This window comes from Phyllostomus hastatus, unplaced genomic scaffold, assembly GCF_019186645.2.
Source record: "Phyllostomus hastatus isolate PE091 unplaced genomic scaffold, TTU_PhHast_1.1 phas_contig_40, whole genome shotgun sequence".
Lineage (NCBI taxonomy): Eukaryota > Metazoa > Chordata > Mammalia > Chiroptera > Phyllostomidae > Phyllostomus > Phyllostomus hastatus.
This window is the reverse complement of record NW_025333872.1, coordinates 8,545,212-8,560,828: the sequence shown is the minus strand read 5'-3', so window position 1 is coordinate 8,560,828 and position 15,617 is coordinate 8,545,212. Positions and strand designations below refer to the sequence as shown.

The following is a 15,617-nucleotide window of genomic DNA, read 5'->3' as shown; positions in this document are numbered from 1 at the left end:
AGCATAAACATGTTTTTGTTTAAAATAAAATTTTTATAATAATCATAACATCTACTGTCATTTATTACACATCCTAATGAAAAAAATAAGCACAGTCTAAAAAGTCTGTGAGATTAGGAATTATGTTTTGATTGTTTTCCTCATTTGCTTGCTTGCTTTGCCTTGCTTCTGATTAGTGTAATTTCTGGTCTGAGCCAGTGATTGGCTTCTACTTGGTGTTCAATAAACATATACTGAACAAACCAGGGACCAGTGTTCAACTAAAAATAGTAAATTTTTAGGCTCCATGCTTGCTTATTCATGTTGCCCTCATCTACAAGGCTATAGTTTAAAGACTTGCCCTTTTGTGGTCTCTCTTTTAGTAATATCACTGCCCTGAGGTTCCATACAAAGAAATAAAAAACCAGTATTTCTTGAGCAGATACTATGTTTGGGCATAACCTTTTCTGTGTTTGTTTTTTTCTTCCTCAGTTGTTTTTTTAATATCCCTGCATGATAGCTGTTATAATTCCTATACTTCTTTATTTGTTTTAGTTAGTACAGTCTCAGTTATGTTTAGTTACTGGCCACATTCACATAGAGCCTCTACTAGGATCCAGTAGTCCTCGGCCTTCTTCCTCTAGTCAGGTGCCTATTTCCATAAACCAGTCACACAGCTTCTTGTTTTACACAGCTTCTGCCAAATGGCTTAACTACCAGTTCACTTCATTCTAACAGACATAATGGAGAGTTTGCATTCTGGAAGGGAAGGCTTACTGTAAAGATGTCTTTACAAAACAGGGTGATAAGTGGTAAGCTGGCTGAAGTTATACAAAGTCCCAAGAAGCACAATGGAAAGTAGGTGATACTAGGTCAGTGCTGAAGTTAGAGGAGACCCCAGAGAGGCTGTGGTGCCTCTCTCGCATTTGAAGGACGTAGGGCTCTGTCTTCATGCTGTTTGCTTGCTCAGATTGAGACTGTCAGTGTGGTTGGATGGCTGTGCCATTTTATCCTGATGTGAGTGAATCTCAAGAATATCCTGGTTTTGGTGTTAGTAACAAATCTAAAACATTTTCTCTGTTTACCAAAGTATCAGTAGACTCTTTTTCCTTTTCTTATATAGATTGCCATTTCACCTTACTCCTAACCGAGAACAAGTCATCCCTAACCGATACTGGATGCTCTTACAGTGTTTTATAGTTCCCCGACTATCCGCACCACATTATCTCATTTGATCTGCACGGTGGCCTGCAAGTGTAGCAAGGTTCCTACTTTCTCATCTTTTGAACCGTTTTTCTTAACCTTTTGAATTCTTGAGTGCAATATAGGACTGACATTTGAGCCTCGGAAACCCAACTTTTCATTTGACTTTACATAGACTACATCTAATTTGACAAATACTATATACAACATTGATTTGGATACAAAATTTGAATAAGGGCAACTTTCTCTGACAACTGAGGGGGAAGTATATACAAATGATCTCTGTTCATCATATGATAAAAGCATAGGGCAAATTGGAAATGGATAGGCACCAATCTCTTTTGTGCATTAGCAATTGCATTGCTTTAATCCCATTTTGCAAGCATCTTTGGCTTTCAAATTTAATTGGAACTATTTGGTAGGATACTGGAATAATTATATCACCTGCTGATTTGTGTACCATGGTAAACATGGTAAAATAACTCATTAATGCTAAATTGGATTGGTTGACGTTTTCAGTGGTATAACTGAGTAGATTTTCCTTTGAAAATTGACTTCCATCTGCACCTTACCAAGTTGTACTATTTCTCCTGTGACTTTCCTTTTCCGTTTCTTCTCTCAGTGATGTAAGTGATTAATTATGGAGCCACAAATAAATTATACCTAGGGTTAAGTACTGGAATCATAACGTAAAAGCCAAAAGGATCTTTGGAGCTCATTTGATGCCCCATCTCTTTAGTTCCCACTTGAAGAAACTGAGGACCAGAAAGATCAGCTGTGCTATTCTGTTCAAAACTATATCTTCAGAAATATTCACACTAATATATGCATTATATTTCATGTTCAGGTGATTCTACATGAGAAATTGTCAGAGAAGCTATTAGTTCTTTATCAAAAGAAGCTCATATAGTTTTTCCCTTTATCTTTAGATGAGAGCTACTTTCTTCAAACTTGTAAGAAAGTGATTCTAGCAATATACACACAAGTGTATGAATGTATAAATACACACAGATACATATTTGTGTGTATACATCCATACAAATTATTTATATCCTAAATTTGTTATGGTAAAATAAGTGATTAGTGGTAATAGTCCAATAATAGCCTTTATTCTTTGTGAATATTAAAGTAATGATTTTTTTAAGTTTCTTGGTTAAACTACCTGTGAAATCAATTTGTACGGCACTATATGTGGAGATAATCTGCTGAGTTAGACCATAAGTGGAGGGAATAATCTAAATGCCCTGGAACACCCTTCAGGATATGCAGTATTAATCAAAGAAAACGCACCTGAACTGAATATCATAGCAGAGCCTTTCCCTCCCTGTGCACGGACCAGGTTCTGAAGGCCAGCATCAGAGGCTGCAATTCTAAAATTCTGAAGTTGGTACTTTCTCCTTGTATTCCCTCAACAAAACATTTATAAATTAGACAAGAGTTCCAGAGAACAGTAATTAAAATACAGTTTTCATTTTCACCAATAACTTTATTGATTTAGATATTTTGAGTATGTCTACTAACTCCTGCTATTGGCTTCTAGTGGGTAGAGGTCAGGAATGCTGGTAAACATCTTGCGATGCTTAAGACAGCCCCACAGCAAAGAGCCATTCTGCTGAAGTATCAATGGTACCAGGAAGCTTTGCAAACCAGTTTTGACACGTTCAGTCTGTCACAGCACCTTCTCCATACACTGCACAAATCTTTTTTTGTGTTTCAGTTGTTTTACCTTTCTTGAAATAATAAAGCATAATATGCCAAAAACATTGCTTATTTTCCTTCATCTTCAATATTAAAATGGCTGCACAAAAATTCACCAATTTTGATACGTTTTTTTAAATGCATGTTGCTATGACAAATGTCACAATACACTCTGACAAAATTGTTTCAAATGAACTTAAAGACAAGTAAGCACTACTACAGCCATTGTACAGAAAAAACTAAATGGAACTTTTTGGCCAACCCAACAAATAATGGTTGCACCTCTCAGTAGAAACCTTTTAGAAATGTGAACGGAAGGGAATATGGAGGGAGGCACAAAGGTGCCAAGAAATAAGAAAAGGAAAAAAGGTATTATTGAATGTGGACAAGCCTATTTATAGTCTATTAAACACTTTTATACTCTAAAATTTTAAGAAATGCAACTGAAATGTACATCTTTAGACTTTTAAGATATATCAATCTTCAGTTATTGAGTAACAGAAAGGTAGCTGTTACTTTTCTGTTACCTGTGCATAATGTTGAACAAATTCAAGATATGCTGCCATCTTCTACAGTTTTAATTGTATTTTAGCTTAAATAGTTAAATGGTATTTTAATTTTAATAGTTAAATAATAAAGTTTAATAATAGTACTATTAGTTAATAGTATAGTATTTAAACTGTAATATAGTTTAGTGTGGTGTAGAATTTAAGATAGAAAATATTTTAACTATAATCTCATTTGTCACTTTAATTTCAGCTTTTAAAAATTTACAAAATATCCTTTTGCTTGCTTTCACAACTTGGTGTGTTTAGACTTGAAAGTTGCTTATGAATAATTGATATGTAGAATAGTTTAAAACTTTCAAATGGTTGCTATTCTCTTAATTTTACATTTAAATAAGAGTAAGCAAAGAATTAATTCCTTGTCAAAGTTGCTGTTCTAATACAATAAATACAGTCATTGTTTATGGGATGTTTTTAAGCTGTGCAGGCTTATATTGATTGTGGGTTGGTAATTCACATATATATATATATTTTTGAGCTATGAGATACTGATAATGCCTTATATATATTTTTAAAACTTGACCTAACTGTGTTAAGAATTAACATGAAACTCTAAAAAGTTAGGCACATCTTTCATCAATTTATATGCTTGTTTATGTTTCAAATGTCTAAGATAGTAGAAGACCATTCACCAATAAAGAATAAGGAGATCATATGATAGGAAAATACTAAGTCAAATATCTATATTTGGATGAAATAAAATCAGATTATCATATGAAAAATTAGACAGAATATTCTAAATGTTGACTATATTTAGTTACAAATTCATTTTCTTTCAAACACATGTTTAGTTCTCAATCCTTAAGTTGTGTCTGCATGAAGCAGTTGGCGTGGATGTTTTGATCCAAACCTTCTTTTTGGCAACCATCTATTTGCCAACAATGAAAAAGGCAAATAAATGTTTTCAGGGTTAGACTATCCTGTGTGCTGTAAGACTCAATTTAGTGATCACACTTTTTTGTATTCTGAATGAGAAATTAATCTCTCAGAGAAAGACAAATGGCTTGATTATAGGCATTATAATTTAGTTCCAGTGTTGTGTACCTAGACATCTCTCACAGATTTGCTCTAAGGGTTAGATGATATAATATATAGAAGTCATGGAGCATAGAATAGTACATTCAATAAATGTTAGCATAAAAAGAATATGAGCTTCTGTTTAAACATGGGTGATACAAGTGCTTATCCTCACACTTCCTCAGATCCCCACTAAATGTCAACATAATTAGTTTAAATGGTGTAAACCTACAAAGACAAAAATGGGAGAGTATAAAATACCAGATGAACAATTTCAAAAAATTATGGAAGTTTAAAAGTGGATAGAAATGCTAAAGGTTTAACCGATCTGAGAGAAATGAAACCTTAGAACCTGGAGAACATCGGGATGGAAAGAAGAAAGAAGTCTTGGGTAGATGAGAAACAGGACTGGTAGAAAGTGAAGGAGCAATTTCATCCCAGAGCCCTATCAAAAGCCATAGGTAGTCAACTACCCCTTTGTCATTCTGACAAAATAATATAGGTTTATTCTCTAGAAAGACTGAGTGAAAAGCACTGTGGTGTGAAAAATCCCAGGCACAATGATCATCAACATTCAATTAATAGACATTTTAGGAAGAACCCAAAAAACATAAGAAATTTTCAGAGTAATCTAGGGAAATTTCCCAGGTGTAGAGGACAAGAATATATACATTACAGTATCCCTGTATCAGTCAAATATATTAAGAAAAACCCTCAGCAAGGTACAGCACCATGACATTTCAGAATTTCAGGTTCAAAGAGAACAATAATAAAAGTTCCTCAGAGGGGAAATAAGTCTCATAAAGGCTTAGTAATCCAACCCCCTGCCCCACATACACACACAAACCTCTGACTTTTTAACAGCGATATTTTAGGCTGTAAGACAATGGAGCAATGCTTTTAAAATTTGGAAGCAAAATGATTTAATTTCAAATTCTATACCCAACCAGATTATCTCTTGAATATAGGCTAGTATAAATGAATTTTCAGACATACAGAACCTAAAAACTTTTATTTCCCATGCATCTTTTCTCAAAAAACTATCATAGGTGTTTTTTTCAGCTGCAACCTACCACTGGAGGAAGCAGATACAGTGTAGTAAACAGTGAGTTTAAAAATAATCAGTATTCTTTAGAGGAACATAACAGAATCCAGCCTTCTTATTGTATCATTCATAATATCTCAGATAAAAATCCCAGGTTTCTTAAAATGTAAAGTAACAGAAAAATTTGGCCCATACCCAAGAGGAAAGGCAAAATGGAGGTTACTCCAAGATGACCCAGCTGTTGAAATTAGCAGACAGGGATTTTTGAAGCAGCTATTACACCTATGCTTAAGAGTGAAAAAGGAAATTTCATGAGAATATGATTTACCAAAATGAGGAAGTTAATTAAAGAAAGAACAAGAAATGAGATAAAAAAAAATAGTCAAATGAAATCGCTAAAGAGAGCCTGGAGGGCTCCAGTTCAGATGTCTCTGAGGAAAACACAAATGATGAAATTGGGAGGAAGTCTTGTTTCAGATCTTTCAGAGAATTTGGAATGAAATAATGTTCACAAAAAATAAAGCAAAAATCAAACCAAAGAAATTATTACCTAAGTTTTTTATTTGTAAGAAGAAATTTGATTATAGTGACCAAGCTATAAGAGTATTTACCAGTCATAATAATGTAAACTGGATATTAATTTAACAATTAAAAGTTATAAATAAGAGCAAAATGGGAGAAAGAAAATGGTTAAATACTAGTTGTATGAGAATACTAAATTTAAAACAAGTATTATAAGCATACTCCAAGTATGGATGTAAAGAACAAAAGAAGAAGAAAAAAAATTGGAAGTAGTTGCCTCTGGAAGCAGAATTGTAGATTGGAAAATAGTGTGGCAGGTATTTCTAGCATTACAAAATTGAGAGTATTACTTGACTTTCAATGTTACATTGTTTTAACTTAAAAAAATTAAAAAGTAGAATTAAGTATTTATAACACAATAGCAAAAGTGCCTGGAACAAATTAGGTTTCAATAAATGGTAGCTATTATTACTAAGATTATTAATTCTTATACTAGTCAATAAAACATAGGTATCCATTTCAAACAGAAAAGAAACATATGAATCTGACCTTATAAACAGGATGACTACATACCCTAGATTTTGCCTCTTCATCACATAGCTTTCAACAACTCCTGCCTCTTAGTATGCATGTATGTATATATTTATTTAATATTTTTTTCAAAATTAAAGATCCAAGGAGTTGGCCATGAACCAAAGGAAAGAAATGCAACATGAGGGTTTTAAAGGGAACTTTCAGGATGTTAATGATTATGAAATCATCAAATTAATCTTGTCGTACTTTTAAAACCTTTGGAACTTTAGAGAAATCTTTCTGTTGAATTTATGTGAGACCAGGCCAAATGCATGGGTTATTGACTTCATTTAGCCTGATTCATTTTTATTATAGATGGTAAAACTAAAAATCATTGAGAGGAAATTGAATGTCAACATTTAAGGTTTATAAACTACCTGTTGGGAGTGGTAGTCTTGGACCTTCAGATATTATTCAAAAGGAAGTTGCGAGGTGAGAATGCTAGGTCACTGGTTGAAGAAGGTAAAGAAAAAAATTTCTTGACAGTACAACTAAGATATTATAAACTGAGCACATAATTTCCATGCCTAGGTTAGGAAATAAACATTATATTATATGAAGATAATTATAGATATTTTTTCTTTGAGAAAATTATTTTGGAGTTATATTTTATTTTTTTAATTGTTTTATTTATTATGCTTTTATAGTTGTTCCAGTTTTTCCTCTTTGTACATCCCCAGCCCAGCACTGCCCAATCTCTCAGTCAATCACCACGCCTTTGTTTATGTCCATGGGTCATGCACATAAGTTCTTTGGCCACTCCATTTCCTGTACTGTACATTACATCCCCATGGCTATTCTGCAACTACCTATTTGTACTTCTTAATCCCCTCACCTCTTCACCCATTCCCCCAAACATCCCTTCCATCTGGCAGCCATCAAAATACTGTCCATACCCATGATTCTATCTCTGTTGTTCTTGTTTGCTTACTTTGTTTTTCAGATTATATTGTTGATTGGTATGTGTTTATTGCCATTTCATTGTTCATAATTTTGATCTTCTTTTTCTTAAATAAGTTCCTTTAACATTTTGTATAATGGTTTGGTAATATGAACTCCTTTAGTTTTTTTTTGTCTGGGAAGCTCTTTATCTGCCCTTTGATTCTAAATGATAGCTTTTCTGGGTAGAGAAATCTTGGCTGTAGGTGTCTGCTTTTCATGACTTTGAATATTTCCTGCCAGTCCCTTCTCACCTGCACCATTTTTTTTTTTTGAGAAACCAGCTGACAGTTTTATGGGAACTCCCCTATAGGTACCTAACAGATTTTTACTTGCTGCTTTTCAAATTCTCTCTTTAGCTTTAACCTTTTGCATTTTAATCATAATGTGTTTTGGAGTTGGCCTCCTTGCATCCTTCTTGTTTGGGACTCTGTGCTTCCTGTACTTGTATGTCTATTTCCTTCACTAAATTAGGGATGTTTTCTTTCATTATATTTTCAAATAGATTTCCAGTTTCTTGCTCTTTCTCTTCTTCTGGTACCCCTATGATGCGAATGTTGGATCACTTGAAGTTGTCCCAGAGGCTACTTATACTATCCTCATTTTTTTTTAATTCTTTTTTCTTGTTGTTCTGATTGGTTGTTTTTTTCTCATTTATGTTCCAAGTCATCGATTTGATCCTTGGCTTCATCCACTCTACTATTGTTTTCCTGTAAATTATTCTTTATTTTAACTAGTGTATTCTGTGTTTCTAACTGGATCTTTTTTATGCTATTGAGGTCCTAAATTCCTCAAGCATCCTTATAACCAGTGTTTTGAACTCTGCATCTGATAGATTGCTTATCTCCATTTTGTTCAGCTCTTTTTCTGGAGTTTTGATCTGTTCTGTTATTTGGGCCATGTTTCTTTATCTCTTCATTTTGGCAGCCTCCCTGTGTTTGTTTCTATGTGTTAGGCAGAACTGCTATGACTCCCTGTCTTGGTAGCATGGCCTAATATAGTAGGTGTCCTATAGGGTCCAGTGGCATAGCCTCCCTACCACTCAAGCTGGCTACTTGAGGTGCACCTTTCATGTGGGCTGAGTACACCCTCCTCTTGTAGTCAAGCCTTGATTGCTGCTAGCAGATCAATGAAAGGGATTTACACAGGCCAGTCAGCTGCAAAAACTGGTTGTGACCACTGACTATCAACTTCCGCCCTCCACAGAGGATCAGTTGTGCAAGGGCAGGGTAGTGGTGTTCCGGTGTGGACTATTGTCCACTGGATGCACAGGCTGTGGGGTTTCCTAGCTGGGGCAGGCAAGAGTCAGCTACCACCTATGTTCACCTGGGGCCTCCATGATGAGCTACAAAGCAATCTGCAGATGACTGCTACTTTGCAGCACTTGGAGGTCCCCAGACAAAACCAAACTGTCATCCAAAGCTGGCTGCTGGTAGTGCTGGGCCTGGGGCTGCTTAGCCAGAGGTACAGGGACTAGGGTATCCCTGAGCTGGTTGTTGCTTGCTTGAGAGGATTAAGGAAGATGTGAAGCCTTGGCTGAGACCAGTCATTCATATGGAAAAGCTGCTCTTAACAGCTTCGGTGGGCTGTAAGTTAGGTGGGGCAAAACCTCAGGGATTCCCCAGGGTGGAGCAAACCACATGAACCAGGTTGATGGAGTCTCAAATATGGCCCCCACCTGCCAGCTCTGTGGCTCTTTGCTGGGGGAGGGTTCAGAAAAGGAGAAATAGCCTCTGCCTGCCTTTCTATCTGGGAGAAAGCTGTCCCCCAGCTCTCACCCTGATGCCAGATACTTCAGTTCCTCCTGGTGTGCCACTGGTGCCTTTCAAGTTGCTGCCCTGAGCTGGAGCTCAGAGGGAGTGAATCTAAGTATGTGTGCAGGCCCTTTAAGAGGTACCTCTTGAGAATTCAGTAGCTTCTTTCAGAAACTCAAACCATGCTGGTTTGTACAGCCAGGAGTCATGGGGGCTTATCTTCCTGGCACTGGAACCATGGGTTGGAGGGCCTGGTGTGGGGCTGGGACCCCTGACTCCTGAGACATCCCTCCCAAATTTTTATCCACCACACATGAATGTGGTTTCTTTAATTCTGTAGTGTTCTGACTTCCATTCAGCTCAATTTCTGATGGTTCTGAGTGATGGTTGTTGTGTAGTGTAGTTGTAATTTTGATGTGGTTGTGCAAGGGGGTGAGCCATGTTTACCTTCACCTCCATCTTCACCATAATTGAAGCCTATATTTTAAAGAAGAAAGTGCATCTTAACAAAGAATCAAGAATTTCTCATAATTTAAGTAAAGTACTCTATTATTCCAGTTCTCCAGAAAAAAAATATATGTATGTGACTAGATAGATAGATAGATAGATAATGAAGAGTTCACTCACATGATCATGGCAATGGAGAGGGCCCAAGTTCCATAGAGGGCAAGCTGGAGAGGTGAGGTGTAGTGCCAAATCCTGTCCAAAGGCCTGAGAACTAAATGTTTTATTCCAGGTCAGAAGCTGGAAAATAGATAACAGTGTCCCAGTTCAAAATAATCAGGCAGAAGGAGTTCCCTTCACCTTTTTGTTCTATAGTCATGTAACAACACATAATGACATTTTTTTTGGTCAGTGACTGTCAATGATTGTGGCCCCATAGATTATAATAAAACTGAAAAATTCCTGTCGCTTAGTGCCATTCTAACATCATAGCATACATAGCACATTACGTGTTTGTGGTGATGCTGAGGGACACAAACCTCTGCTACCACTTGTGTAAAAGTGTAACGTATACAATTATGTACAGTGCATAATTCTTGATACTGATAATAAATGACTATGTTACTGGTTTACTCTACTTTTTTGTCATTATTTTAAAATGCACTCTTTCTACCTATTTTTTAACAAAAGATGTGCTGTAAAACAGCAAGTTGTGTTATACCAGTAGTGGCCATATATATCTTGTTTTAACTGAATCTCTCATCTGCATCATTTTCTCTTGTGTTTGATTTAATCTCATGCTGTTTTATACAGTAACATGCTATATAGACTTGTACCTACGAGCAATAGACTACACCATTTAGCCTAGGTGTCTAGTAGGCCATACCATCTCTGTTTGTGTAAGTGCACTTTGTGTTTGCTCAAAAACAAAATTACCTAGCAATGCATTTTTCAGAACATATCTCTGTCATTAAGTAGTGCATGACTATATTCAGTTCTTCAACTGATTGGTTGAGTCCCACCCACATTAAGGAGGGCAATCTGCTTTACTCAGTCTAGTATTACAAATATTAATCTCATCCAAAAATACTCTCAAAATCACATGCAGAATAATGTTTGACCAAATGTCTGGGCTCCCAATGGCCCAGTCAGGCTAACACATAAAAGTCACCATTACAAGTACATGAAGGCATAAAGATAAAACTGAAATTACTGAAGCTTAAATGTAGAAAAATAAGAAACATAATGAGAATGAAGGTACAGGGGAAAAGCTATGAGTCAAGCTTTAAAGGCTACACTGAAGTGTGATAGTGAATTATCACAGATCTTGGAAGAAGACTGTGGACATTATATTTGAGGAAGATTACGTTAGTACTTAAATGTAGGATGCATCACAATGTGGAGACATTGAAATTTCAAAACCAGGTAAGCAAAAAGCCCTGAAGACCCACATTGGGATAAATACTGCGTAATTAGAGAGCAGAGTGAAGACCCTGAACAGATGTAAAGAAACAACAAAATTAACAGAAGTTAGTAAAAATGTGAGAGGAAAAAAACTGAGTGTGAATGTTAGTATTATTGATAACAATGATAAATTTAGAAGAGATTTGTGAGAATCAAAGATGAAGCATTTAAAATGACATGTAAAATTTCAAGTTTATCTTTTAATCCTCAACCTCCAAATAAGGTATGAAATATTAAAATGCCAACATAATGAGTATTGATATGCTAGGGAAAATTTTTGTCTCTTCAACAGTTTTCACAATTCTATTATTTTTGGTTCACTTTGAAAAATAGACATATTGATCAGAAAAAAACATGCTGTAAAGGAGTTACTATTATGGTAAAATAATAATGTCTTTTAGCAAAATATCTTATTAAATCTCTGTAAGGTTGCTATTATTACCATACCTTTATCCATATAGTTAAGAAAATTAACTTTGTATACTCATTTAACCAGCAATTGGTCTTAAAGTATTTATTCTATCATTTCTTTCACATTTTATAATACAATTAAATGTATATTGTTTTTGTTGTAATAAAAATTATAAAATGTACAGTTGTTTCATGTTATTTTAATTATGACTTCAGTGAATAATGAAGTATAACTTTCATTTATTTTCAAGGATTAAGAAATTAAGGAATTTTTTTTAAGAATATAGAATCAACTTGTTTTTTAAGCCCTGAAGGTATTAGTAATTTTTATTTTATTTGGGTTTCCTGGTCCTAGTATTTTTTCACATTAAATGCACTAGTCCTGAGCTCAGCATCCTGTGGCACTGGACTGCCAAGCTGTTAACCTGTTTTTTAAGCTCATGCTGTTAAATAGGAGTTTCTTTACTTTTTCTTGTAGATATGGAGAAATAATTCTAGAAATAAGCTAATAGGTAATATCCACTTCAGTGTGATCACTGTAATTGGCTAATTAAATTGCTCTTCTGACTCAGTAAAGGAGAGTAGGTCAGAATTAGGGAGAGGTAAATTTGGAACATGGGACGCGTGAGGTCCAGATAGGCTTGGTGAGGTAACACGATAGCTTTCAGTCCCAAGGATCCACTTCACGGAGTCCAAGGTGAATCAGCAAGAGCAAGCAGTATGAGTGCCAATAAGGATACTGCTTACTAGTGTGGAAATGAGCAAAATCGGGTTGTTGAAAACTAAAGATAAAGATTTTCTACTAATTATGACAACAGAACAATGATATAAATTCCAGATGCATATAATAGATGTGTATTGTTTTTGATAAGGTGCTTTAAAATATTTAACTCTTCTATGTCTTTATTTTTCACTTTCTCTTTTTTCCTAGTTAATGTGTTTGTAAACTGACATTATTGAGACTCATATAAATACAGATTGTTTAGATTTAGTGTGGCTGAACAATAACTAGTTGAGAAAGCTGTTAGGGACATATACTTGTCCTGATCCTATATTAATATGCGGAAAATTACTGATACTGGTACAGTACTTTGACAGTGCTGCCTCCTGGTTCTCTTTGTGTGTGCAGACATATGGAGACTGAGCTCATATTCTTCTCCACACTGACTGCATGTCTTGGGTTGGCCAAAAAGCCTGTTTAGTTTTTTCTGTAAAATAAGAGGCACATTATTCATTTTTAGCAATAACTTCATTGATTTGGATATTTTGAGTATGTCAGCTATCTCCTGCATGCGTGGTATAATGTTGATTGTTCTCAGTTAATGTCTCTATTTCGTCACTATCAACTTCAACTGGACTACCCAACCGTGGAGCATTGTCCAGTGAGAAATCTCCAGCCCCAAACTTTGCAAACTACTTTTGACATGTTTGATCAGTCATAGTACCTTCTCCAAACACTGTACAAACCTTCTTTTGTGTTTCAGTTACATTTTTACCTTTCTTCAAATAATAAGGCATGATATGTCAAAATGTTGCTTATTTTTTCCATCTTCAATTTTAAAATGGTTACATAAAAATTCACCAATTTTGATAAGTTTTTTTAAATGGACAATGACATGACAGCTGTCACACTGCAATCTAACAAAATTGTTTTGAATAAAGTTAAAGACAACTAAGCTATACTAGAGCCATCTTACAGGAAAAAAAATTTTTTTTGGACCAGCTCAATATTTTAGACTGTGATAGAAATGTTTTATTTGGGGGAAAAGCTGTGTATACATATTTCCCTGGTACTCTTCCAGTTTTTAGAAAAATATGTTTAAATTTTTCCTGCTGAAAACTTTTAGTTTCTTTCTGGGTAGATACATCATCTTTTTGAAAAACCTTTCCCCCACGATTTCTTTTTGAATGGTTCACAGTTAAATTTAAATTTCTATATTTAGGTAGAATTATGTTTATATACCAACCACCAGTATCCAGGAAATTCAGTGGTAAGGCTGACACATAGGGAGTTTATAGTCTATTTTGTAGTCTGTGTATTTAGACAAGGTTTGAAGCTTGCTTAGCAGAATCGCTTAAACATTCAAGCAGAATTTCTTTAGTACAAATGCAATATTTGATTTCTTATAATTGTTAAGATAACAGTGTGTCATTTTTTAGAGATTAGTTCTCAGTAATATGTGTTAGATTTATTTCTTTCAAAGAATGATACATTCAGAACAGCTTTTATATGTAAATATTTTTATAATATTGGGTAGAAATGGTTTGGTTTAATCACCATGGTTTGATCAAGTTTGAAAGAAGTTACAGGCACTTTTTTGTAGTGTTTTCTCCAGCATCTTTATTTTTTTCAGCTGGATGTATTTTGTGTTCCTTCCAACTAATCAAAATAAGAAACTGATTTTGCCTGTGCCAAAAAATAGAACTATCATTTTTCACATTCTTTTATTTTCCAGGTCATTTTCAAGTAAGATTGTGTTTCTAGGACTTCTAAATTCCAGAAAACTCTCAACTTTGTAGATATAAGGGCCCCGATGAACATTTCAGGGAGAATCTAACTTTCTGTGCAGTATGTTTTGTGTTGTGCATTCCAGACACAGTTAACTTTTTGTGTGCATGCGATTAGTGTGGAGAGAAATTAATGCAGTCCCGCATTATGATTTATGGACTGAATCCTTTGCCCACTGAAGACCTGCCAAAACTAAAACTATTTTTTTTCCTTTGGATATTAGAAACAGCTACTGTTTTTGTTGATCTTTTAAAGGTCTGAATGGGCCTATTTCAAATCATACCAGCATGGGAGCTCAGATTAATAATATACTTATTCAACTAGTGATACTGAGTGAAACCATTGCTCACAAGGATATGAGGATACAATTTCATAAAATTATTTTCAGGTGCATTAATACATTTCTGGAGGCTGCACATGATTTTTCTTTTGCATGAAAGAAATCAAGGATTTCTGTTTATTGTATCAGTTACAGGTGGGCTTATAAGTTAAGTTAATTGCATTTTTTATACCTTAAAACATAAGACATTTTACTTTTAAGAAGAGTAATGTGATTGCTGGATTGTTCCCCCAAATTATTAACTCTTAGTATGTTTATCTTTCTTCACATCATGACTGTCATATATTTAATTTAGATTACTGAGAAAAATTCCTATTTTTTTTGTTGTTAGTTACAGCAAGCTGCTGAAGTTTCTCAGCTTCGGGGAGCAAGGGTAATATCTGCTGAAGATCTTCTGTTTCTGATGCGCAAAGATAAGGTAATATAAAAACTGTTCACTGAATTAAAATGCCATGTTTGGTGCTTAAGTACACATATGTGGGGAAACTAAATTTCCTTGTTATATGGTTTTCAAATTGGAACCGTAACTATTGAACTGATGTTTTAATCTTCATAGCTTACATGACAAAATGATTTAAGAAAAGTGATTTCTTTTTAACACAGGCAAGGGCACATATATAAAACTATGTTGATAACTAATTCTTACTTATCCAAACATGGGTATTCAGGCATGTTCATTGCTACATAATATTCATTAAATATTCACTGTTCTCATAAGAGACATATAACTGAGTAACATATTTATTTTTATCTAATTTTATACAGTGTTACAGGCTTTCAGAGAGTAATTTTTTAACTTGAAATATAAAATTTATTCTGACCCTAGTTTATAGAAAATAGAAAATCAATCAAGATGTATATTCCAGTAGCATAAATATATATCATAATGTCTAGGGTTTTTTATACCTTTTTTATTCTTATTCTTTGAGCACTGGTATTAAAATATCTAAGCTGTTACTAACATTTCTAATTTTTGTCCTCTCTTCTGTGAGTAGCTAGTTGAAAATATTTTGTAAAATATTACATTTTAATAAGTTTTATCTAAAAGTTACATGTAAAAAACGAACTGAAAAAACAGTCACTGGTGGGATTCCCAGCCAGGACACATACCTGGGTTGCTGGCCAGGTCCCCAGTAGGGGGCACACAAGAGGC

General features: G+C 34.6%; 1 protein-coding gene across 8 annotated transcripts in view; it reads left to right on the top strand.

Moving 5' to 3' along the window:
* Positions 1–15,617, top strand: part of SUPT3H (SPT3 homolog, SAGA and STAGA complex component) — a 463,611-nt gene that overhangs the window by 294,740 nt on the left and 153,254 nt on the right. For all 8 annotated transcript variants that reach the window (XM_045842957.1, XM_045842958.1, XM_045842960.1 and 5 more), the window contains one exon: positions 14,796–14,882. In XM_045842957.1, the coding sequence (XP_045698913.1) occupies positions 14,796–14,882 (87 nt within the window). The remainder of the gene's footprint in view (positions 1–14,795; positions 14,883–15,617) is intronic.